General features: G+C 37.0%; 5 protein-coding genes across 7 annotated transcripts in view; 2 read left to right on the top strand and 3 right to left on the bottom strand.

Moving 5' to 3' along the window:
* The first annotated feature begins 7,319 nt into the window (after positions 1-7,319).
* On the top strand, positions 7,320-10,169 carry LOC120776937 (phosphoglycerate mutase 2-like). Of its 2 annotated transcripts, XM_040108018.1 has the most exons (3): positions 7,320-7,653; positions 9,063-9,859; positions 9,924-10,169. In XM_040108018.1, the coding sequence occupies exons 2-3, from the start codon at positions 9,100-9,102 to the stop codon at positions 10,088-10,090; spliced, it is 927 nt and encodes a 308-aa protein (XP_039963952.1). In that variant the 5' UTR covers positions 7,320-7,653; positions 9,063-9,099; the 3' UTR covers positions 10,091-10,169. The 2 variants fall into 2 exon arrangements, with proteins under 2 accessions (XP_039963952.1, XP_039963960.1); XM_040108026.1 differs by lacking the exon at positions 7,320-7,653 and having other exon boundaries at positions 8,989-9,859.
* Positions 7,739-8,808, bottom strand: LOC120776948. Its single transcript, XM_040108039.1, has 3 exons — positions 8,620-8,808; positions 8,269-8,566; positions 7,739-8,207 (listed from the first exon to the last, which is right to left on the bottom strand). Exons 1-3 carry the CDS (start codon positions 8,727-8,729, stop codon positions 7,788-7,790), a joined length of 828 nt encoding a protein of 275 aa, XP_039963973.1. The 5' UTR covers positions 8,730-8,808; the 3' UTR covers positions 7,739-7,787.
* A 223-nt stretch (positions 10,170-10,392) lies between the features above and the next one.
* On the top strand, positions 10,393-11,504 carry LOC120776957 (phosphoglycerate mutase 2). Its single transcript, XM_040108051.1, has 2 exons — positions 10,393-11,092; positions 11,153-11,504. The coding sequence occupies exons 1-2, from the start codon at positions 10,492-10,494 to the stop codon at positions 11,317-11,319; spliced, it is 768 nt and encodes a 255-aa protein (XP_039963985.1). The 5' UTR covers positions 10,393-10,491; the 3' UTR covers positions 11,320-11,504.
* Positions 11,505-11,570: 66 nt separating this feature from the next.
* On the bottom strand, positions 11,571-13,488 carry LOC120776911 (eukaryotic translation initiation factor 2D). The gene has a single exon (XM_040107985.1). The coding sequence runs from the start codon at positions 13,439-13,441 to the stop codon at positions 11,660-11,662; it is 1,782 nt and encodes a 593-aa protein (XP_039963919.1). The 5' UTR covers positions 13,442-13,488; the 3' UTR covers positions 11,571-11,659.
* Positions 13,489-14,781: 1,293 nt separating this feature from the next.
* The window catches only part of LOC120776897 (aminopeptidase N), a 56,139-nt gene continuing 46,644 nt past the window's right edge, over positions 14,782-24,276 (bottom strand). Inside the window, exons 1-8 of one of the 2 annotated variants that reach the window (XM_040107974.1) lie at positions 20,343-21,112; positions 18,366-18,521; positions 18,010-18,303; positions 17,525-17,947; positions 16,779-17,457; positions 15,715-15,929; positions 15,339-15,647; positions 14,782-15,275 (exon numbers count right to left, since the gene is read on the bottom strand). In XM_040107974.1, the coding sequence (XP_039963908.1) occupies positions 15,014-15,275; positions 15,339-15,647; positions 15,715-15,929; positions 16,779-17,457; positions 17,525-17,947; positions 18,010-18,303; positions 18,366-18,521; positions 20,343-21,112 (3,108 nt within the window). In that variant the 3' untranslated portion in view covers positions 14,782-15,013. Of the gene's footprint in view, positions 15,276-15,338; positions 15,648-15,714; positions 15,930-16,778; positions 17,458-17,524; positions 17,948-18,009; positions 18,304-18,365; positions 18,522-20,342; positions 21,288-24,276 lie in introns of those variants that run through there. The other variant, XM_040107965.1, reaches the window with a different exon arrangement.

The following is a 24,276-nucleotide window of genomic DNA, read 5'->3' as shown; positions in this document are numbered from 1 at the left end:
AGAAAACAATTCGAGCCGCTGATCTCAATGGAAAAGGACAATCTTCTACAATTGTGTACAACTGCGATCGTATGCTGATAACATCGATTTCATTGGCCTTAAAACCGCAACGTTAGTTTTGCTTTCTCCAGACTGGATAGGGAAACGACGCAAATGGGTCATCAAAGAAACAGTTGTCGCACTTGCGACTTGGCTTTCACATCACTGTTGGTAATCCTAACTTCGATTTCGTCTATCTTGAAACTAGTATTAACAGCAACATCACGTAACACTTGCCAACAGGACTTTCGGACTGAGTAAGCAATTAAGAAGTAAAGTCCTCTCTCGACGAACAAAGACCAAACTCTACAAGTCACTCATCATCCCCGTCCTGCTATATGGTGCAGAGGCATGGACGATGACAACATCTGATGAGTCGGCCTTACGAGTTTTCGAGAGAAAAGTTCTGCGGAAAATTTATGATCCTTTGCGCATTGGCAAGGGCAAATCGATGGAACGATAAGCTGTACGAGATATACGACAATGTCATAGTTCAGCGAATTAAGAAACCACGGCTACGCTGGCTAGGTCATGTTTTCCGAATGGATGAAAACACTACAACTCCGGGAGTTTTCGACGTAGTACCTGCCGGGGGGAAGCTGGGGAAGAAGAAAATTTCACTCCGTTAGAAAGATCAGGTGGAGAAGAACCTGACTACACTTGGAATTCCAATTAGCCAAAACACCGAAAAGGAGAATAACTGGCGCGCTTTTGTAAATTCGGCTATAGCCTCTTAAGCGGTGTCTACGTCAATAAAAGAGAAGAATGTCAAAATAATCGTTCTCCAATTGCTTTTCGTACGCTTTTGCTATTTTATGGTCGTAATAATTGTCCTCCTGTGCTCGCTATTCGTCGGTTTGTTAAAAATTTCGAGCGTATATTTTCCGTACATTGTATTCAAATGCCAAGCTGCCGTTCAGGCAAGTGTTCGTGAAGACCGCAATTTGCCAATTCCAAGCCGTTATAAAAATTGGGACTGTCTCAAACCACAAACTGGCGGATTTTGAGAAAGGACTTGGGCATTGTTTTCACTCAAGAACAAAAGCCATTGGAAGGTGTTGTTTGAAGCCATTGGCCTTTAGCAATGAACTCCACTTCAAGCTTTAGAAGTCAATATTGAACGTGCTCTTCATGATATACTAATTTGTACGCCTTGATTTAGTAAAAAAGAACTCGAAAATTTGCTTAATCCAATTCGTTCCTGTAGAAGAGGAGGGTGATTATAAGAAAAAATAATCGTTGTAGATCCTTTTTGAAGAACATTCAATTTTCCACAAAATCCACAAAAGGAAATATTTTTTCAAGCATTTGGAAGCGAGATACATTTTTTCTATCTGATAATTACAAAAAAAAAGAAAACCGTTAGGACCTTCCCGTTACAATTAAGAGCTCATACTTGGTGAGTCTTTCATAAAGTCGGTCTATCAACCAATTTTACAAAGTACGAAGCAAAAAACATACACCTACACCTCTTAACAACATTTTCTTGTTGCGACTTCATTATCCTTATTGTATAAGAATCGCTACAATTCATTAGCAACTAATGACGTCAGAGTTCAGTGCACATTTTCTTATTATTATAATTATATGTATATAGTATATTAACATTTAAGTTCTCATTTTCAAAACTTTCCAAACAAAGCTTGTTTATTGTTTATAATAAATTGTATACAAAATTATGCCAAAAACAAAACTTGGACGGAACATACCGCCTTAAAGCGCTTCTTAATTTATAGTATTATTGCGTAACTTTGCACGGCACGGCAATGGTCATATTTTACTTCATTGCCGAGCGTTAAGAACCAGTTCCAAAATATTATGAAATTTATCAAAATATGCAAAAATATATAACTAAGAATTTGCTAAACCTAAGGCAAGCACTTTCACCTTGGCCAATCTTTGCTCACTAAATACACTGTGCTGCATTATTCTTTTTTTTTAAGGAAAAAAAATTAATATTTTTATAAATGACTCGAATTTATATCTGGAAGTTACACTCATGAATCAGGATGTGAGAGAAAAGATACGAAATGAAAAAAATTTGACAAACATAACCGGCCCACCATTACCTATCTTGAGACCCTGCATTCTTTATTGGATTATTCGACCGAATAGACCTTAGCAGCCGTAGCTGATGAAAATTGTGGAACAAGTCGGACTGACGTACAAAATACAGCTTATGGAAGAACTGAAGCGCTCGGCCTTTTCAAGCGAAATCGCTATGTTATAGTGAACGAAAATTGGGTACCAAATATAGTGTGTAAACGCTGCTACAACCGTCTAATAGATTGGAAAAACAGATAATAGTGGTTCGCGAGTTATGTTAAACTACGTTTTTGCCAAAATGTTACAACTAAGCGAAAAAACATCAAGATAAGGAAAAAATTTAAAGGTCATAAATAAAACTGACACATGCGAACGCCAAACCCTTTGAGTGTTTTACTATACTGACTTAGTACCATCACCCTGACTTGGAATTTCTCACCCCCCCGAAAATAATCCCAAAAATGTTCCACAGTGTTACTTGATACCTGAAATTGAAGCTCGTGATCTCGGTTGCATTTAATTTCAACAAGACAACGTCACTTCCCATCCATCGCATTAATAAATAGATTTATTGTGAGAACACTTCGGTGAGCAAATAATAACATTTTTGGCCGGTGATCAGGTTAAATTCTAGGGGTAAATATTATGAGCTTTAATTTCTCTTTTTTAATTTTTTTGCTCAAAACTAGCATTGTACCAATAAAACTAAAAGGTTCATGGCACTCTACAATGTTGCACAGTGTTATTTTCGATCAAGATTATTAAGCTTACCAAAACAAAATATTCAATAAAAAGTTCAAAATTAACAAAGAAATTCCCCGACGCAACAAAACTCAAAAAACACTTGCCAAACGCTATAATAATTTCAAGCGTCACTGGGTCAAAAACACAACGGTTGAATAGCGGTCGAAAACTACGCGTAAACTGTTAGAGAGGTAAAAAAGCAAAACAAAAACGTATAATTTGAACAGTAAAAAAAGTAAATGTCATAGGAAAACTTTGAGTAAGATCAAAGTTTAGACCAAAGAACGGCATTGACCGTCTTCAAGAGATACCTTCAGAAATGCAAAATTATAGATTGCATATTTTCGATTAATCTTAATACAGCGCCGAAGACACGGTAGTTCGTAAACGAAAATGAAAATGAAAAAGATACCAACAAGTTGTTGTTTTTGTAGAAGCGATGATATCACAAGGCGAGCTATGTGTTCTTCAACCAGTTGCGAGTATCTCAGCTTTATTGTTAACAAAATGTTCGTTTCTTTTTAGTTTTAACTGCTTGTTGTTGTTGCTGATCTTCACTTCCTCGTTGCTTAGTTCCGAATTGATAAACAAATTAACTATTTTGATGTGTTTGCTTGTCAATTTTGGTATATCTAGTGCTGTGTGATGTTCAGTTCTGTGACGTGACGTCGATTAGCGTATACTAGACCGAGAGTTATAGGGTAGTTTTACCATTAACCAATAATATATTAATAGCGATTCCGTTTCCTCTATAATATTTATCGATAGTTCCATGAAAATATGTACAATGTTGTAACATAAAACTATGTTCAGACAGCTTAGATTAGGTTATAAGACTATTTCCAAGAGAGAAACAACCTTTGACTGATTATGGACAGTTCTTTATGATGCCAAAAAAAAGAGCTCCACTAATTCGTTTTTATGTGTCGTTGAGCGCCTTGCATTTTCTTAGGCGTATTATTTATATTGCCGCCAGCTTAAGTGGATGTCAAGAATAAAGTATCTTTCAAGCAGCTTCTACGACTGCCTTCCGGTAAATTTCTAACACTACGACCCCTACAATTAGGAAAATTCTAACATTACTTAGGGCGAAACGCTCGCTGCTTCTCTTGGGATATACTTTGAGCCAAAAAGCTCTTGACTAGTTCCAAACTAGACTTATCCAAAAGCAACCGGATATCATTGATAGTGAGGTTAGGCATTTTATAACCAGTCTCGAGTGCACGGTCAAGGTTAATATTACTGCTCTACTATTGAAGTGAAAAGTCGCTTACCTAAAGGTGACTATGTAGATAAGGAACCCTAAAACTGGTATTGAAAGCTAGCTCCTGGCTTATATACACCCCTAACAAACTTCCCCAAAAGCTGTGATCCATCCGCAAAGGAGAAGACGTGTACCTCGATTTTATCAAGCAGTTCGTTGAAGACCTTAATTCTGAGAGTGTGAATTAACTAGTTCATGTGGCGTGCCCTTACTCACGTCTCGATCAGCGTGAGTGCCATTGCACTCCGCCATGAATATTCCGTCGCTGAAAATGGCGTGTTTGAGATTTGATTCAGCCTCAAATCTATAAAAAATCTGTTATGACCGCTTCCAACAAAATATTATTGAACACTTCTTCGATATCTACATAGAATATAGGTTCCTACTAAAGCTTTCATCGTTGATTATCGGCAACTTAATTTTTGGTGTAATACAATCATTACTCTTTGCTCTTTCTCTTTCATCGCCACTTCTTATTTCGCAAACTTCCGAACACTGTCTAAAACGTTTGCCTTTGCCTTCACCTTAAAATGGTCGAAACCAGTTTCAATGTACACACAAAATGCTTTAAGATTTAAGACTCGTATTAACCAGTTCCAACCAGTGAAGTTGATTAAAAAGCCAGAGCGTAAGTAGATAACTCATTCAAGCGGTATAACCTCTAGTTATATTATCCTTATTTGATTTATACCAGTTGATTGTTCGATTGCTTTCTCTTTTAGAACTTGTAAATTTCTCATCAAAAAATTTCACTTAAAAGAAATGAAGATAGTGGGTATATACTTACATATGTAGATCGCATTGAATTGCTGGAACTGCTCGAAATTCTATTTTTATTTTATTATACCAGTTCATGTTCGATTCAGCAGAAATAGAACCTAGAGACCTAGCAATACTTTTTATTTTTTCACATATAATATGTTTCAAGCTAAATCTATTAAATGCGCTGTTAAAATTTTTTCAATTCTATTACCGGACATGACATTTCAAAAAATATATTTTGCTAAGTTGATAAGACTTGTTCTTAATAACTATGCCTGAGCGCGATCTGTTAACCATGGTGCTTGAAAATCGTCAGGTATGTGTAAGAGAGATGGCAAGCGAACTCGACATAGAGTTCATCGAATGATTTTGAAGGATATTTTAGATATGAAAGAAGGTCTTGCTCGACGCGTCCCGCTAAAGCTGATTTTTTTTTTTTCAAAAAGAGCCCCGTAAACAATTCTCTTTGGACATGCTTGATCGTGCGAATTCCGATCCCACATTCAGGGAGAGCATTATAACTGCCGATGAGACATGAGTTTATGAGTTTGACATGCAAACAAGTCAACAATCATCAGAATGGAGGGGAAAAAGTAGCTGAAACCTAAAAAAACACCACAAAGCCGCTCCCAAATTAAGATGATGCTCATTGTTTTTTCAATATTCGTGGTTTGGTGCTTCATGTATTTGTTCCGGAGGGACAGACGGTCAATAAGGAGTTCTATTTGGCCGTATTGAGGCGTTTGCGTGAGAACATGCGTCGGAAACGGCAGGGAATTGTGGAGGAACAATTCATCGATTTTACACGATAATAATTGTGACCAAATTTAAAGTCAAAAACGCAATGAATACCATCAGTCACCAGATTTTGCGCTGTGTGATGTTTTCTAGTTTCCCAAACAAAAATTGAAGGTTCGTGGAACTCGTTTTCCGTCAATCGAAGAGATAGAAGAAAATTCGCTGAAGTAGCTGAAGTGCTTAAGAAAAATGTTTCGAGGACTGGAAAAATCGTTGGCATAAGTGTATTAGAATTACTTTAAAGGCGACAATTTTCGGGTACTTATTTGTCACAAAAATAAATTTTGGGGGAAACTGAACGAACTGAGAGGCGATCGCTTTTAAAACGAAAGCAAAAATCATATTTAACGCTGCTGTTAACTAATTTGGCAATTACGTCATCTCTAGTGCTATAAAAAATAATAAAACAATATGTTTCATAAAATAATAATAACAAAATTTCATCAATGTCACTAAAATCTTCCTCGTACAATTATACTAATTTAGGTATGCAAATTTCTACATAACCGCTAAGTTCAAAAGCTTAATACCATTGGACCAGCTTCTGATTGATTCACGCCGATAAGGCCTATGAAAAATATATCAATCAAGCACTCAATGTCGTGCGTTCTTTCGGCAAGCCTAGAACTTTTTTTTCGGCAATTATGTTGTTAAATTGAATTAATTGAGAAATGTTTCTAATTTTACGCGCAGCTTCTCGTGTTAGATTGTCGTTCGGCGCAAACCGACGCGTCTACATTTGAATGTGCTGCGCATGTGCATTGCTTCTTCTGCTTTTTTTTGCAAAGTATGTCTTTTATAATCAAAGGTGAGCAACTTTTTTATTTAATCATAATCTAAATATTTGTTTCAATTCAGTATTTGCATATGCGTACACACATACATACATACACATTGCTTCTTTCGTTTTCGTCTGTCAATTATATAAATGCAAGTATATAACAGCTTTAAATAATATCCTCTTTTTGCAGCTAATGAGATGCAAAGAACTTGAATAATTCATTGCATAACATACGACGATAGTATTTTGAATTCGGCAACAACCCAGCAGGAAATTTACTTGATTGCGCTCCATTGTCATTTCAGTGTAAAAACTCACACATCCAAACGATTTATATTTTATCAATTTTTAATTCTGATTTTGGGATTAAAATTTAATTTTCAATTTTTTTATAAAATTTAAAAAAAAAATTCAATTATAACTTTCATATACATAAATGTTGGTTTTATAAATTAAATTTTTTTAATCCAAAATATTGGAATTAAAAAATTCGCTACCCTTGTTAACGGCTTACAATTTTTCAATTAAAGCAAAACTGGTAATAGTGAAGTTCGTCAAAATATGTATGATTTTTTTTTTCTCAAAATGAAAACCTTGACATTTTTAATAAATTATTCAGAAAAAAATTTTATTTTTTTAGTTTTAGTGGACCAGTAGTCAACGCTTTTATTTACAAGCAAATAAAAAGTTAAATATTAGTAATAAATACATTTTTGCATTAATTTTATTTACTTATTTTTAAATACTTATATAATTAAAGCTAAAAATATCATATCAAAAATTAATTTATAAAAGTAGAACTATTTATTGCCCGCGACTGTCATTCAGAAACTCTCCAAGCGTTGGGAAGCTCGTTCAATCAGCTGTGCACTGTTTACTTGCATTTCTAACAATGTATAAATGTAGCTTTATACTATGAATTTTAATGCTCGATAAAAAAATATAAGCAAAGTTGATTTTGCCATATTCATATAACTTTCAGCAAAGACACAACTAAATTAAGCGAATGATAATGAATTGACCATAAAAACTAAAAAAGTGACACGTTTTGAGGTAAGCGTCTGAAAGCGAGAGAAAACGTGTACGTCCAAACTTCTGAGATAATCGGAACAAGAGAAGAGTTGAAGCTAGAAAATCTATATCCCAAATAATGTTGAAGAACTCTACCAAATTGAGAATGTTTAACCGGATACAAACTCAGCCTCTAAACAAATACTTTGTAAGCACAATTAGCATTGATTGAAAAATTCTACAATTAATATTACATACATATGTAAATGCATCAAAACAAGATGCTCACAAAATACTTTCATTGTCACTTTATTAAAATTGAACTTAAAAAAATTATATGTGTTAATTAAGTTTTCCATTTTCCATAATTTGCAAAATTTTATCGAGTTTTTCGTTTTGCTCAGATAGCACCGTATTTAAATGTGTAGTAATCTTACGCTCTAATTGTTCAAACTTATTATCTATGTGAGTCTTTAATGCAGCTTCCAGTTCCGATGAAGGCGTCTCTCGGTTGGCCAGTGCCTGTTTCATGTGTTCTAAAAGTGTTGAGTTAGTTTGAACGTTTCCCATACCTTGCATTTGTTTGGCCGTTTGCATAAATAGCATGCACTTCTCAGCATTTGGTGATATTTTCTGTCCTGTGTTCAGCATCTTCTGAACATTTTCCATATTAATTTCTGTTCCCGTTGTTATGCCATTGGGATTGGGTGCCATTTGTATTAAAATACCAAATATACAGATATCGTCGGATGGTGTAAGCAACTGGGTGCATATAATAAAATCATAATTAAATAATGGTTTATAATTAAGAATCACTATTTACCTTAAGTAATAATTCAGTAATGCCTGATTTCTGCACTTCAATATCATATCTGTAGGAGAATACTTCACCATCGTCATTATCATCCTCATCGTCAGCAATTTCTCCGTACAAAGTCTCTGCATATTCTTTAAGTGGTCCCAGAAAGAGTTCCAGTTTTGGAGTTGTACACACCAAAGATAAGGAGTCAATTTTATAAAAAGGCCGCTTCAAACGAACCAGAAGTTCGCATGCATCATTGGATTCCCCTTTCTTAAGGAGAACTGCGTTTTCATCTCTTATAATTTCATGCAAAGAAGGCCTGTAAAATATCGTCAAGTAAAAGTTTTCAAGAACAAGAATAAAATTGTTTACCTTATGAAAATGTCCTCATGCGTTATTCTAGTTTGTAGGGTTTGTAATAGTTCACAACCTCCAACCCTTTTCCAATTACTTTCTGCCAGAGCAGTTATTGAAGATTCCATTGCATAGTCCTTTGTTCACGATTGGTTCATCAAACTGGCTGCTGGTTTCCTCTTTTTGTTGTGTATACAACATCAAAAAAAAAAAATTGGAAACAAAGTGTTGCCAAGCTCTACATTGTATATGCGGAATAGTGGAAATTGTCAAATTCATGTTAATATGCATTGTCAGAAAAAGGAAAAAATTAATTAACATTTTAATGTTAAAATTACTTTGAAAGTTATGAAAATTAAAAAAAAAAATTAATTTTTAACATAAACATTTTTGACTTCGGATATATATTTACTTATAAATAAATTACATCTTGCAACACAAAATTGTTTGTTACGAATCAGCTGATCCGCTGAATTAATTTGGCATTAGTTTAGCAATATGGCATTACGGATATCTACCGTCTTTGGTAAATTTGGAATAACTTTCAAGAGGCAATTTAGCACTGCCGTTGGTTTCTCCTATGCCTATAAGCCATGGACTCGCAACTACCCCACACAAACGCCAACAAATGTGCGTCAATCACATGAACCGAGTAAAAAGTGTGGAAAGTATAAAATTGTGATGGTTCGTCATGGAGAATCAGAATGGAACAAAAGCAATCAATTTTGTGGTTGGTATGACAGTGCGCTTAGCGAAAAGGGCTTAGCAGAGGCAAAAGCAGCAGCGAAAGCTCTAAAGGAAGCGGGCTATAAATTTGATATTGCTCACACCTCGTTACTTTGTAGAGCTATCATCACATTAGACATAATATTGAAGGAGATTGGACAAACGGATATACCCATTTGTAAAACATGGCGTCTAAATGAACGTCATTATGGTAATCTCATTGGGCTAAACAAAGCCGAAACAGCTGCAAAATATGGTGAAAAGCAAGTACAAATATGGCGCAGAAGTTTTGCTACGCCTCCTCCGCCCATGGAAAAGGATCATCCGTACTACGATACTATTGTTAACGATGAACGTTATAAAGATGGTCCTAAAAAAGAGGAGTTTCCCATGTTTGAATCACTGAAACTGACAATAGAGCGTACGCTACCCTATTGGAATGAAACAATAGTACCGCAAATAAAAGAAGGCAAACTGATTATTATTTCGGCACATGGAAATAGCCTGAGAGGCATAGTTAAGCATTTAGATAGTAAGTATTTGCTAAATCGTGACTACAAACAAACTCTAATCTATATACTTATATATATATGCAGATCTATCCGAAGATCAGATAATGGCACTGAACTTACCCACTGGTATACCATTTATTTATGAATTGGATGAATGCATGCGACCAGTTGTGTCTATGAAATTTTTGGGCGACGAAGAAACTGTCCGAAAAGCAATGGAAGCAGTTGCTGCACAAGGAAAAGCCAAATAGATTCAACGAGATGAAAATTATATACATACGCAAAATAGTAATATAAATTAACTGGAAAAAAATAAAAATTATGACCAAGTCTAAATCAAATAAAAAAAAGTAAAATTTGAAATTTATTTTATTCTAAATTCGCATTATTAATGATTATTTCTGATATTGAAAATTGTCTTTGGTAAAAATACTTTATAAATTTTTCATCTAGTGAAATGCAACTCTTCGAATTCCCTCATGCTGAATTGCTGAATATCGGCTTTTTAATGTCATTTTCAACAAATGACCTTGTGGCTGTCATTTATAGGTCAAATAAAATTTTCCTTTCAGGAATTCGTATCCATTGGTGTTATCTAAAACGGTATACATCAAGTTTGTCAGATCCGGTTGTACGTATATTTTAAATAAAAATGTCAGGAAAATACAGAATTGTTATGGTTCGCCATGGTGAATCTGAGTGGAACCAGAAGAATCAATTCTGCGGTTGGTTTGATTCAGCTTTAAGTGATAAGGGAAAATCTGAAGCGCAAGCTGCCGGAAAAGCCGTAAAAGATGCTGGCTTGAAATTTGATGTTGCACACACATCGGTTTTAAATCGTGCAATTATCACTTTGGAAACAATTCTGAACGAAAGCGGTCAATCGGGCATTCCGGTTAATAAGTCATGGCGTTTAAATGAACGTCACTACGGTGGACTAACCGGCTTGAACAAAGCTGAAACCGCCGCCAAATACGGTGAGGAGCAAGTCAAAATCTGGCGCCGCAGCTTTGATACTCCACCACCACCAATGGAACCCGACCATCCTTACTATGATGTCATCGTTAAGGATCCCCGCTATGCTAATGGCCCATCTCAAGAAGAGTTCCCCAAATTCGAATCCCTTAAATTAACTATTCAACGTACACTGCCCTACTGGAATGATGTTATCATACCACAATTGAAGGAAGGCAAGCAAATTATTATCGCTGCTCATGGTAACAGTCTGCGTGGCATTGTTAAGCATTTGGATAGTAAGTTAAATAATCTGAAAAGCTTAAAGGCATGCAACTTATTTACACATTTTTTTGTAGATCTTTCTGAGGATCAGATTATGGCATTGAATTTGCCCACTGGCATTCCATTCGTTTACGAATTGGATGAGAACTTCAAACCCGTTGTTTCCATGAAATTCCTTGGTGACGAAGAAACTGTACGAAAAGCCATTGAGGCTGTTGCAGCTCAAGGCAAAGCCAAGTAAAATAATATAAACATACATAAGACATTAATCTGTTGGGGATTTTAAAAATACGGACATCCATAATTGCACAAGGCAATACAACGGCTATTAGAAATAGTAGAAATTCCGTAAGAATGCAAATATTATTGTTGTGGAAAATTCATATTCAAATTTATGAAACTTTAATAAATTATTGTTAAACATTAGCTGCTGCGTTTCATAATGACCCAAAATATTTTTACTACAAGTATTAAAATTTAAACAAATATATGTTCGCTTTAGATTATTGTTTATTTTGTTACAATCCAACTTGGTTGAACCACGTTCTAGTTAGGAGTTTAATTAATTTTGTGTTGTTGATTTATTTTTTCTTGTGTTTTTTACCATCTTTAGCCAGTTCTAATCCTAATATGCATTTTGGTGGTACTTTGTAAGTTTCGGTCAATAAGTTATAAACAAACCGCACTTGATTACCTTGAATCTGCAGTTGTTCGGCCTTTTGATGTGGCAATTTGACAACTGTGGTACTAGCCGCCGCCCCCTGCTTACACAGTTTAATAAACTCTGGAACGATAATGCCATAACACTCCACGTTGCTGATCAGCGTAACCTTCTTGTTACCCGAACGAGTTGCAAGTGACATTTGTATGAGTGGCTTGTTGGACGCTACATTCTTGAGCTCACACATTTGGTAGCTGTATTCCATTTTGCTGGTGATAGCACTGCAAATTTGACTGACGGTTGCAGACTTGCTGTTACAAATTTTTTCAAGCGTTTCGTCTAACTGTATAGTACCACCTGTCGGATCAGCTTTAGGCAGATTATGTTTGCTTATATATTCACGTATAACCTTTTTGATTTGTGCGGTTGGTACACCTTCGCCGCGCTTAAAATTCATTTTAGCAAAGAAAGGCGCTGTTTCATCCGAAACAATATAAGTTTCTGTCAATTCTGAACGAAATAGTGGCTGATCTTGTAGTTCACCATCTGCGGCTTGTTTTGGAGGTTTGAAATCGGTTATAAAATTAACCACTTCTGGATGATCAAGATCTATGGAGGTAATTTTATCCACGCCCTTTGACTCTTCGCGTACAACAATAAAGCCCTGATCGATCATTTCGTTGAGGAAATTCGAAAGTTTCTTATATTTAGTTTTCTTCAAGTCAATTGGCTGAGGAGCTTCAGGCACAACATATAAACGATAGAAATTGCTGGTCAAGAGTGGCAATTGCAAATTTTTGCCATGATTTTTCAGTGCAGCTAAGAAAGCATTTTTTAGTATCATTTCAGGCGTTGTTTCACTTTCCGCTTCAGAATCTTCAACGCCAACGTTTTCACCATTCTCTATGGATATATTCTTATTTCTTTCCACGTCTATTTCACTAGAAGATATTTCCAATTTCTCTAGTTCCGGGAATATTGCCTCTCGATTAGTTGTTTCAAGCGTTTGTGTACTGGCTACAATATCTGCCAACGTTAACTTATCATTTCCATCCTTTTTCTGTTTGTCCTGCTTAGCACCCAGTTCTGGAAAATCGTCTTTTGTTAATGGCGCCGCCTTTTTTAATGGTACTTGTTGTATTAATGTAGGCTCATGGCCCCATAATTTATCACCGAATATATGCAACATCTTCACGGCTACACCTTGACGACCGCACATATACAAATCATCTGAAGATCGAGGTAAATAACCAACTGCTACAGCAGACTCATTGGAAACCAAATTAACACCCATCAACTGTCCTTGCCGATAGCGTCCATACATATTCATACCGGTACCTTTTGGCACTACACCGGGCAACATTAGTTCAGCGCCATTTGAGAGTTTCGGCAATACTTCACGGTGTGTGGTGAAATAGGGCAGCAAGGACGGCACGAGCCACAAAGCGTACAAGGTCGGTGCCAACTCGCCTGACTCAAGTTCGAAGAACATAGGCAATTTGTCTACACAGAAAACGTTCGTTTGTGTGCCGCCATGCGTTGTCAATTTTAGCTGCGTTACGGCGCTCTTTGCTGGTATCACTAAACTGAGTTGTTCGGCCGTTGCATCCGGAAATGCCTTTTCTACACGTTGTCGCAAACGTTTTGATTCAGATCCTTTTAATGGAGCATTACTCCGTAATTTATATGGTTTAAGAAACATCTCCTACACAGTCAACAAATACCTGATGAGTTGCGATAACAGTAGGTATGTATCGATATTTGGATTCAAAATTTATATCGATTTATGCTATATTAATTGTTATTATTAAAAACAATCAGTTTTTAATAATAATAAACTTTTATATACATACACATATATTTGAACGTGTTGCTGCTTTTAATTTTCTAATTATTATACCATTTTTGTTTTTGCCAATATTGTGAAATAGAAAAAGTCGTTCATCGTACACACATCTATGTTATATTCGTTATGTTAACATCACGGAGACCCTATTTCATGAGCGCCTTGCAGCGTTGCAACAATTTTGAAATCTTATAAATATTATCCAGTTCTGTTTTATATTGAAAGTTAAATAATCAAAATTCAAATAAATGCAAATAAGTGGTGTAGTATGTATTTGTAATACTCGTATCGGTGGTTACATTCGGGTATCTCCATTTTGTTATATGTAACTGTTTTAAATTTTTTATCCGTTGAATTCTACAGTGGTGGTCATAAATGATGAACTATTTCTGTTTATCTGGTTATTAATATGAAATGCTGTGTTATACGTATGCAAGTTTTTAATCTCACCATTGGAAATAAAAATTGAAACTTTAATTTTTAATCCAATGCAACTATACTTTCAAGTTGTAATCCCAACATCATTTTAAACCAACATATGAATAAATATTTAAAATTTTTATTTTTAACTTAATGCTAATTGTTTTCAAACCGGTATTTGGGATATTTTGGGATTAAACAGTTTTTTTCGATACAGTAATGGGGTTTAAATTTTATTCCTTTTTTCTTTCTGCATTTGTGATTAAAAATTTTAAAATTATTAATAAAAATATTCGAAATTGTAAAATAAAAAAATCGTATGTTGATTCAACACTGTTCCGGAAAGGAATTTCTTTTAGATTTTTACACACTATAAAATCCGCATCACGTATAAATAATTTATAATTTTTTTCGTTATTTACTATTAGGATCTCCCTAGTAGTAGCCCTAGCCCCTAGTAGTAGCCCATGAAATGAAAATGCAAAATAAGTAAATGTTTTTCATTTGTATTAAGTACACACTTTACACATTCACATTATACATAAGTTAAATAAAAATACACCTAAAAGATAATATTTGTAATTTGCTGCTTATAATATATGTATTTAAAGACTAACCATATAAAATATATGTATGTGTGTGTATGTATAGTATGTGTGTATGTTAGAAGTCTAACTTGATTAATTATGACAAAGTTTAATATTTTTGTATAAATATTTTTGCATACACACATACATGTGTGTGAGTGTGTGTGGGTAAAGATATGCACGATTTACTTAAAAATATGTAAATATGTTAAAAAAACTGTTTCTGTTTACATTGGGCTGATTCAACTGGCGCTCACACACACAGCAGATTTTACAAAAATTTCTTACAACATACACAGAATACTTGAAAATGTACGACATCATCGGCGCGCAACAACAAAGAGCACATGAATATGACATTTTGCATGTATTTCACAACAATAAAAAATACACAAAATCTCGTTAAAAAATCGCTGCTGACCTAATGAGTCGCTAGTGAAGCACCGTGTTGTTGTTGCCTTGTGATTGCCTCACGTTGTAGCCACTGTATGATATCCTGGTAGTTGCGTGCCATCCAGTCCACATTGACACGCACCTGTTCAAGAATTTGTTGTATGGAACGACCGTTATCCTTAACATCGGTTTTAACGAACGACTCCAACTCGGCGAGGAAAAATTTCGAATTCATGCGTTTGGTGGCGAACTTCAGTATCGCATTTATATTGGACATCGTTGAACCCAAGCTGCACAATAGAAACCGTTATGAAAATTACAAAAAAAAATTATTTAAAAAAATCGAATATTACTAATTTTTGATTTCATTCCAATTGTTGCGCATGAAGTCGAAAGCGATCTGCTGGCCCACAACATTGCTTGATACCGCCGCGAACACCCTGTAAACGTCCTGTTTGCGTATGTCGTCGCCACTAATTGAGCGCCGCAGATAGCGCGATAAGATCCAGGGCTCGAGCGAGCAGCCAAGTGCGCTGAGCAGCAATTCCTTCTCCGTTGAGACCGACGTGCTGCGATAGCGCTGGAATGCAAAGTCCCACTCAAACTCGTTGCCATATTGTATTGCCGTGCAATAAACGATGCCGCGTAGGTTTGGCGGTATACTAAAGAGTTTCCAAAAATTTTAAATTAATAAAAAGTATTTCTTGAAAAAAAATTCACGCTACTTACGGATTATTTGTGTCCGGGTTGGGCACCTCAATCCAATTCTGGAAGTGACGTGCGCTCTCTAAAATGCAGTCTCGGTGCCCCAAATGGCAGGCCATATTCAATATTTCCACACGTTTGAATAGCTTGAGCATATCTTCGCCCTTATCAGCATCGTCGGTGAAATTATTCGGCGAAACGTCTTTGTACACATTTTCCAGCAGATCCAAAAGATAGTTCTGCAACAAAATCGTAATAATTTGAATACTGGTTAAGAAAGTTAGTGAGAGTTCTTTCGTATTCCGATGGCATGGTGTTGATCTTTTTTTAGTTTTCGACTCACTACAATTTATTTATCTCAGTAATAGCATTATAACTCCAGTAGGAAGGCGTTTCCTTAATAATGTTATTTCCTGTTATTTAGCCCTAGTTCATTTTAAACGCAAATTATTTCCACTTACATAGACCCAACCGTGCTGAGAACGGATAATATCATCCGATTAACCTACTAAAACCATCGCTCACACTAAGTCCAGTCCGCGCAGTCAGTATGGACCTGGATCTATATTGCACCATGAACTATCACCTCGACAACACGTTCCTACACCATTCGGATAATTGTCTAGATCGTTAAATCAACAAAAATATCATATGACTTGGTTCATGGAAACTATAATCCATGCTTAGGATATTTATGTATATCCGAAGGGGTTTTCCATTGTCCGTATAACTTTCGGATGCAACCCACAAACAGTAGAAGATGTGATTCCAAGTGTAGCCAGGTCCTTCTCCACCTGGTCGTACCAACGGAATGGAGGTCTTGCTCTTCTTCTGCTGTACCCTGCGGGTACTGCGTGGGATACTCTCAGTGCTGTAGTGTTTTCATCCATTCGGACGACATGACCTAGCCAGCGTAGCCGCTGTCTCTTAATTCGCTGAACTCTGTCAATGTCGTCGTACAACTCATACGGCTCATAGCTCCATCGATTGCGGTATTCGGCGTTGCAAATGCGCAAAGAACCATAAATCTTCCGCAGAAATTTTCTGTCGAAAACTTGCAACGCCGACTCACCCTAAAATAAACTTACCTTCAATATATCGTAGTCTCCCTGATTCACCAACATCGAGTCGATGAAGTTGAATGCCGTCATGGCCGCCTTCCAGGGCACATGATCCATTTCATGTTTGAGGTAACGCGTAAGATTCAATGCCGTTTCGTAACTCAGGTATGCACCGCGCGCCAAATTCATAGCGTCATCTATTAATTGCGCACGATTGGCAGGACTAATACTTCTATACTTTTGCGGCTGCATTAGATGTGTTGTAATTGCTTTCCAATTGTCGACATCATAGTTAACGCGATAGTAACCGGTTTGTTGGATATTGAAAATGAACCATTCGGCCGTCGAAAGATTACGATCATCAATTTCGTAAGTTTCAGTGCGCGGCACCCACGTCATCGGACGTGTGTTTTCGAAATTCAATTCCTTTGAACTGGTGTATGTGATCGGTATCCACCAGAGTGGATTTTCATCATTGGCCGAGTCGCCATCATCTGACTGATTTGAAAATACGAAACGCTGTTGTTCCATACGTATGGAGTGTGCGTTTGAAGAGCGTGTTACGGTGAGTACAGGATAACCGACTTGTAAAGTCCACGTATCCATGATTTCTTTGACGGTGGTATTGCGGTCAAGCAAACCGGCGGAAATGGCTTCTGTTGTTAAGAAACGCCATAAGTCGTCCTGTTCTGCGGCATGATAAGACCTATAAGAGATGAGAGTTATTGAAGTTATTGAAGTTATACGCTTACTAAATATTGTCAGCAACCTACATTTCCTTGAGATACTTGCTCAGACCTCGTCGAAAGACTTTTGAAGTTAAGAAATGACTCATCATGCGTATAATGGTCGAACCTTTGCCATAAGAAATACGATCGAAAATTTCTGAAATTTCATCGGGATTAAAGACCTCCACCGAAATTTTGTGCGATGATGACAACGCATCCAAATGGAAAACATTTTGCAGTTCGCTAACCACAAATTGATCTTGGGTCTTCCAATCCGGATGAATAGCATCCACTGTTATGTACTCCATATAACTTGCGAATCCCTCATTTAGCCAAATATCCGACCACCAACTGGGTGTTACCAGATTGCCAAACCATTGATGCGCCAATTCGTGTCCAACAACACTGGCAATGCGTTGCTTATTAGTTGTAGCGGAGACTCCTTCCTCAAAGAGCATTGTCGTCTCCCTTTAAGAGTGGAGCGGTGAGTGACTTTTACATAAATATTATTATTATCTACCATAATGTACCTGTAAGTGATCAGACCCCAATTCTCCATTCCGCCAGCTTGGAAATCGGGTAGCGCTATCATATCGAGCTTTGGCAGTGGGAATGGCAAATCGAAATATTCTTCTAGGAATTTTAAAATTTTCGGACCAACGCTTAGCGCGTACCGCGCCGATTGGATGGCGTCCTTACGCGCCCACGCAGAGAAGTTGCCATCGGAAATGTGATCAAAGTCGGAAATAGCGTAGGCTACCAAATATGTAGACATGGGTAGGCTTTCAGCGAATTGATCCCATACATAGTTCGAGAGAGACTCGCTAGAAGTTTAATGAAAATTATGTTTTTAAATTGAAATTATTTCATGTTACGCAGTACTTACTGTGGTTTCGTCCAAAGGATGGGCATATTAGACACCGTGGTCATGTTACGTGGTCGCGCTATTTTCAGTGAGAAATTTGCTTTCAACGATGGCTCATCGAAGCAGGGAAACGCTCGCCTGGCATCCGTGGCTTGAAACTGCGTAGAGGCCAGCCAACTGTAAAACAAAAATAAAGTTTGATCTTTAATTGAAATATGACGCAACACGAAAAGGCGCTAAGAGAGGGGATGTATCTTTCTTTGGCCTACGTTCTCTCAAAAACATTTTCAGTGTACTCTATAATCTAAAAAAATTGTTTTACTATCCTGAGTTTGGAGCTTCGTGAGGGTTAGATATGGCTGAGTTTAAGTTTTCAACTCTTTTTATTTCAACGGAAATACCTTAAAGAAATGAACCGCTATTCATAGCCTGAACAACAAAAGCTTCTAAAGTATTCTGTTTGAATATAGTGATCTCAGCTTAAACCATAGTATTTTTGGATCCTCTTCCTTAGGTTACATAAACGGTTGCGACAATTGGCATATCGGACTCTGTGCTGTAGTGATACTGATAGAAAATATTTCTAAAATAACTTTGGAGAATGCTGCCAAGCTAAACAAATGTAAGTCCGGCTCCTTCCGGTAAGGGTACACCTGTTTTCTGGAGACGAATGTCTTCTCTCTATGTGTAGTCATAACTTCTAAGTTCTACTCTTGGATCATTCGCGCATTGAAATAAGGGGAGACGGAAAAGCTCGTTATACAGGGTTTGTGCGAAAAGTAATAGGATTGAGTGGATTAAAAAAAAATTATTGCACCAATCGTTACAATTCTTTAAAATCTTTCAAAATAGGCTCCTTCTGTGTGATGGACCGCTGCCAGCACGATTTCCAAGCCACGGAAGGCATTCTCTGGAATAGCCTTGAGAGCCGAGGTGCATACTGCTTGATCCAATCTGTAGTCTCAAAATGCTTGCCTTTCATCGGCCTTTTCAGGCAAGGAAAGAAAAAAAGTCCGGGGGCCACATAGGGCGGCTACGGAAGTGTTGGGATGCCGGCCTTGATTGGGTAGCTGTTCATAAGAAGGGCGGTGTGAACCGGGATGTTGTCGTGGTGCAACTCCGTCATAATGTCATGAACCACAGATTTTGATAAATTTACCATCTGGGCAATTAAAGGAATACTTAGTCGACGGTCTAAGTTCTAAACTTTGCGCACAAGAGTCACATTGTCGGTGCTTGTAGAAGTCGCAGGTCTTCCAGTACGGTCTTCATCAGCGACCTCTTCCCGGCCCTCCAAAAAGGTCTGGTGCTACCGAAACACACCAATTCCTGTTAAAACAACATCTGAGTAAGCGTGCTTGATCATATCTAAAGTCTCTAAGCAAGATTTACGGAGTTTTACACAGAATTTAATCGTAGAGCGTACCCCTGCTCTAACGAACGCTGTATTTTCGGCTTGCACCACACACAGGAACACGTCGCGCGAAAAGGTTTGTCCTGACTCTCCAGGTGCTCGGAGACAACTGCCGAGCCGCTCGTTCATTAGCTAGGAACATCGTCTACCGAATCCAGTCGGTGCGCGCACGCTCCGAAGTACAGTCTCGGCGAAAGAAAATCAGTCCTATTACTTTCCGGACAAACCCTGTAATCTTCTTCACGCTTTCTAATTCTTCTTCTACTTTTTATAATAATTGATGTACCTTTTTTGGATTAAAAGATAAGATTGGAGTTTGTCAACCATGCCAATTTAACCTCAAATATTTATTTTTAAAACTGGACTATTGAAAAGCTCTTGTTTTTTGTTGACCAAACACTTTTTAAGTTTCTTAAATACGCCATATGTCCCAATTTCGGCGAAATTCAATCATCTAAACATACAAACGCACATGTATGTGCAATTTTTAATTGCGCCTTACCTGTCACTCACTTCAGTCACACTAATTTGGCTGACATACGCACTTGTACCATGTGCATAATTAACAAAAATGGCCGACTTACCGCTTTTCGTTGCCCACTTGATACGAACTGCGATAGAACCCCTGCAGATAGTCCTGTATTAGACCGCTGAACCGGATGCTTATCTCGTACACGCCACCCTTTATTAGTTTGTCATACAGTTCGATGATGAAGAATTGCTTGCTCTCGAGCATGTATTGTTTTCGTATCCTCAGTTCGACGCCGTCAATTTCCGGCACATACCGAGCATGCTCTGCCAAAGCTGGCTGCAATGCCGACGTCGCCGTTGACCTGCCAATATGCCGTACGGATACATCGTTTTTGGTGATATTCAACTCGACGGCATGCATGGTAATGTTATGGCAGTCCTCCAGTACAATCACTTGGATACGTACCTCCCCTTCGAATGTGAAATTATTATTGAGTAGGTATGGCACAAGGGTGATATTATATTTCTGCGGCTTCATCGAATTTGGCAGACGTACGTCACGTTCGTAGTGTGTTCGCTCTTTAGCTTCATCGCTGGTGCTGCTCGCCTTCAGTATATGCTTCTTTACCGTCGTACAAATGACTTCCTCATCCGGCAACGGTGTAAGCTGCTGTTCACACGTAGCCACATTGTAAATAATAAAGCTGACCGCCAGTAGCGTGCACACAAAACATGCGGCGATCAGAAAGAGTGTTGTACCCGAAAAGGTGTAACCGCGACGCGTCGTAAAGGTTGTGGTCGGCGGCGTATTGGTAAGTGTTGTGGTCGTACGATGATTATCCATATTGATGTTTTCACGGACGTGTATGTCCTTAAGTACCATGCTTTGTACTACTTTTCTCGTAGATTTGTGGTTTAGGTTGATCGTTTTTTTCAATAATTTATTTGTTTATATAAAATTGTACAACGTTGCGAATGAGCGGTGCGTATTCTATGGTTCATCTATTCGCCATTATTATATTATCATAATGTGCTGGCCATGAGAGAAAATTGTCAACCTGTAAAGTAATAAAAAGTTTGATCAATGATAAGATTCATGCGAAAGTTTTTGAAATTTTTGGTTTGTCAAATCAAATTTATTTAAAAAAATTGCTTTCATTTGAAAACGGGGAAGACATATTTTATAATTTATTGATATTATTGAGGTAGTTGTCATTTGAAGGACAGAATATTTTTTTGTTTGTGAATAGTTGAAACTTTTTCATAAATAATTAATTATAATTAATATATTCCAATGTAACGGCTGATTCAAGAAGATCTATATGTTTCAATAGCATTTTTTGACAGATCACGCTTGAGTCTTGTCAAGATGTCATGTTATTCTTGTTCAGTATTGTTTGGCATTTCATCATGGAAAGACTTACACCTGAACAACGTTTAAAAATCGTTCAACTTTATTACAAAAAATTCACGTTTTGTAAAGAATGTTTTTGGCGCGCTTCGCTCAACTTATGGTCTACATAATCGGCCTCCTGAGCGTACTGTTCGCAACATCATCACCCATTTTGAGACCTAGCATTCATTTTTGAATAATTTTCGAGCCATTAGGTCCAGCACGCAGTGAAGAAATTATAGCAGCCGTAGCTGAGAGTGTACACGAAGACCGTGGAGAGTCGATTTGGAGGCGTTCGCAGCGGCTTGGTCTGACGTATGAAACGACGTGACGCATTTACGTTAAGATCTTCAATTGAAAACTTACAAACTACAGCTTGAAGAACTGAAGCCGCTCGACCTTCCCAAGCGACAGCACTTATACACGCTATATAAGCTCTTGAAAAGTTCCAAGAGAGAATTTGGTTCAGCGATTAGGCCCATTTGTGGCTCAATTGGTATGTAAAGAAGAAAAATTGCCACATTTGAAACGAAGATAAACTTGAATAGATTCAAGAGCCGTCATTTCGTCCAGAAAAAAAAAGGTTTTGTGGGTTTGTCCATATTTCCTCAGAAAGTATGACAGTGAGATAAATGGCGACCGTTATCGCGCCAAGATAACCGACTATATGCTGCCTGAAATTGAAGCTAGTGATCTCGGTGACATTTGGTTTCAACAAGACTGCGCTAGATAATTTCACGTTTTGGGCCTGGCAATTGGCCACCAATATCATATGATATCACACCGTTAAACTTTTTCCTGTCTAAAGTCTATGCGGACAATTCCGCTTCGATTCAGGCCTTGCAGCAAAATATCACGCGTGTCATTCGCCAGTTACCAGTCGAAATGCTCGAATGAGTCATCGGAAATTGGACTTAACGAATGTCTCAAATGGTATTTAGAATTTAGAATTTCTGTGTTTGATGAGAGTTTACAGGGTTTAGAAAAATATGTTTAATAGAACAACTTAAACTCTTGTTAATTGCGCATTTAGATGTTCAGCATTCAAAATACAGAGTTTAATATATACAAATTTTCCTATAGCTCGGCTCAAAAGCTTTTTTTTTTATTACTTATGATGATATAACACCTCTTCTCACTAAAAATATTGTAAAGTTTCGCTTCACTAAAATTTAAACTAAGTTCAGAGTTTCTTCAATATAAAACTTACTTTCGTAGTTTCGGTTATCTGAAGTTACTTTTACCTAAAGGCATCTGTTACCAAAGTTGGAGGTTATGACATCTACAACTAACAATGAAGTTCCCCACTTGGTAAGTATGTATAATTTCGGGTCAGTAGAGATTATTTTTCACTAAATTTTTATTCTTTATTCTCTCCTGTTCTTACGGATCGCATTAACCTGCTTAACCTTTATACGTATCTCATCAACATCGATATGGTTTTCGAAAGTTGTTTTAGCGGTTTATGAGAAATATGCTATATAAATTGTTGGAGATCTAACGGTTCATACTAAAAATAGCACAAGCGTATGTGTTTCATATTTCCGACAAATTATTTCACAGTTTTGTAGCACGAATTAATAAAATTACTGAAGGTAGGCGACACGCCAGGCTATGGCGCTGAGATAGAATCACTAAAAATTATTATTATCAGTTAATTTTTTTTTGCAAAATACTAACGGAAAAGTAAAATTAGTAAAAAGGGATTTTCTTTTAATTACAACTGAGCATATTTATATGTATGTATATACAAATAATTGCACCTATTAATGTCGCAGTAAATTATTGCAACGAATATTAAAAAAATACTAACAAGCATTGTAATTCTATCAAAAAATTAGGCTTAATTGCTGTTATTCCTATTTAGTATACGAGCACATAATGCCTTTGTCACATGGCATGCACTCAACAAATTTGCATTATCGTGTGTGTGAAAGTGTTCGGAATTTGAATTATAATTACATAGGTTAAGCGCTTTCAAGCCCCTACAGGTATTACTTGTATATGCATGAAAACTCTAACTCTGTAGACTGTATTTTAAAATGTGTATGATCATTTAAGCGACCTTGATCATGACTCACATATGTACACTCTGATTTTCGCGTAGATATGTGAAATGTTAGGCGGCTACGCCTTTTTTCTTTGAATATCGTATTGAAAGTCAAAACGAGTAGTTTGACAGCTGTCAAATGTTAGAATTTATTCACTATAATTAAAAGATTTTACTTAAATATAAGTAAAGTAAAAATAATTTGTGGAAATATGCTAAATAAGAACACATGGGTCTGGTAGTGAATGAGGGCAAGACGAAATATCTCCTGTCAGTAAACTGTCATCGCACTCGCGACTTGGCTCCAACGTCACTGCTGACAGTCATAATGTCGAAGTCGTAGATAACGTCGTCCATCTTGCAGCCAGCATTAACACCAACGATAGCGTCAGCCTTGAAATTCAACGCAGAATAACTCCTGCCAACAGGTGCTATTTCGGACGAGTACAAAGGCAATTGAGAAGTAAAGTGTTCTTTCGGCGAACAAAAACCAAACTCTACAAGTCACTTATCATCCCTGTCCTGCTATATGGTGCTGTCGCATGGACAATGAGATTTCTAGAGAAAGGTTCTGCGGAAGATTTATAGGCCTATGAGAACAATG

Source organism: Bactrocera tryoni, chromosome 1 (genome assembly GCF_016617805.1).
Source record: "Bactrocera tryoni isolate S06 chromosome 1, CSIRO_BtryS06_freeze2, whole genome shotgun sequence".
Taxonomy (NCBI): Eukaryota; Metazoa; Arthropoda; class Insecta; order Diptera; family Tephritidae; genus Bactrocera; species Bactrocera tryoni.
This window is presented reverse-complemented; position numbering and strand designations above follow the sequence as displayed.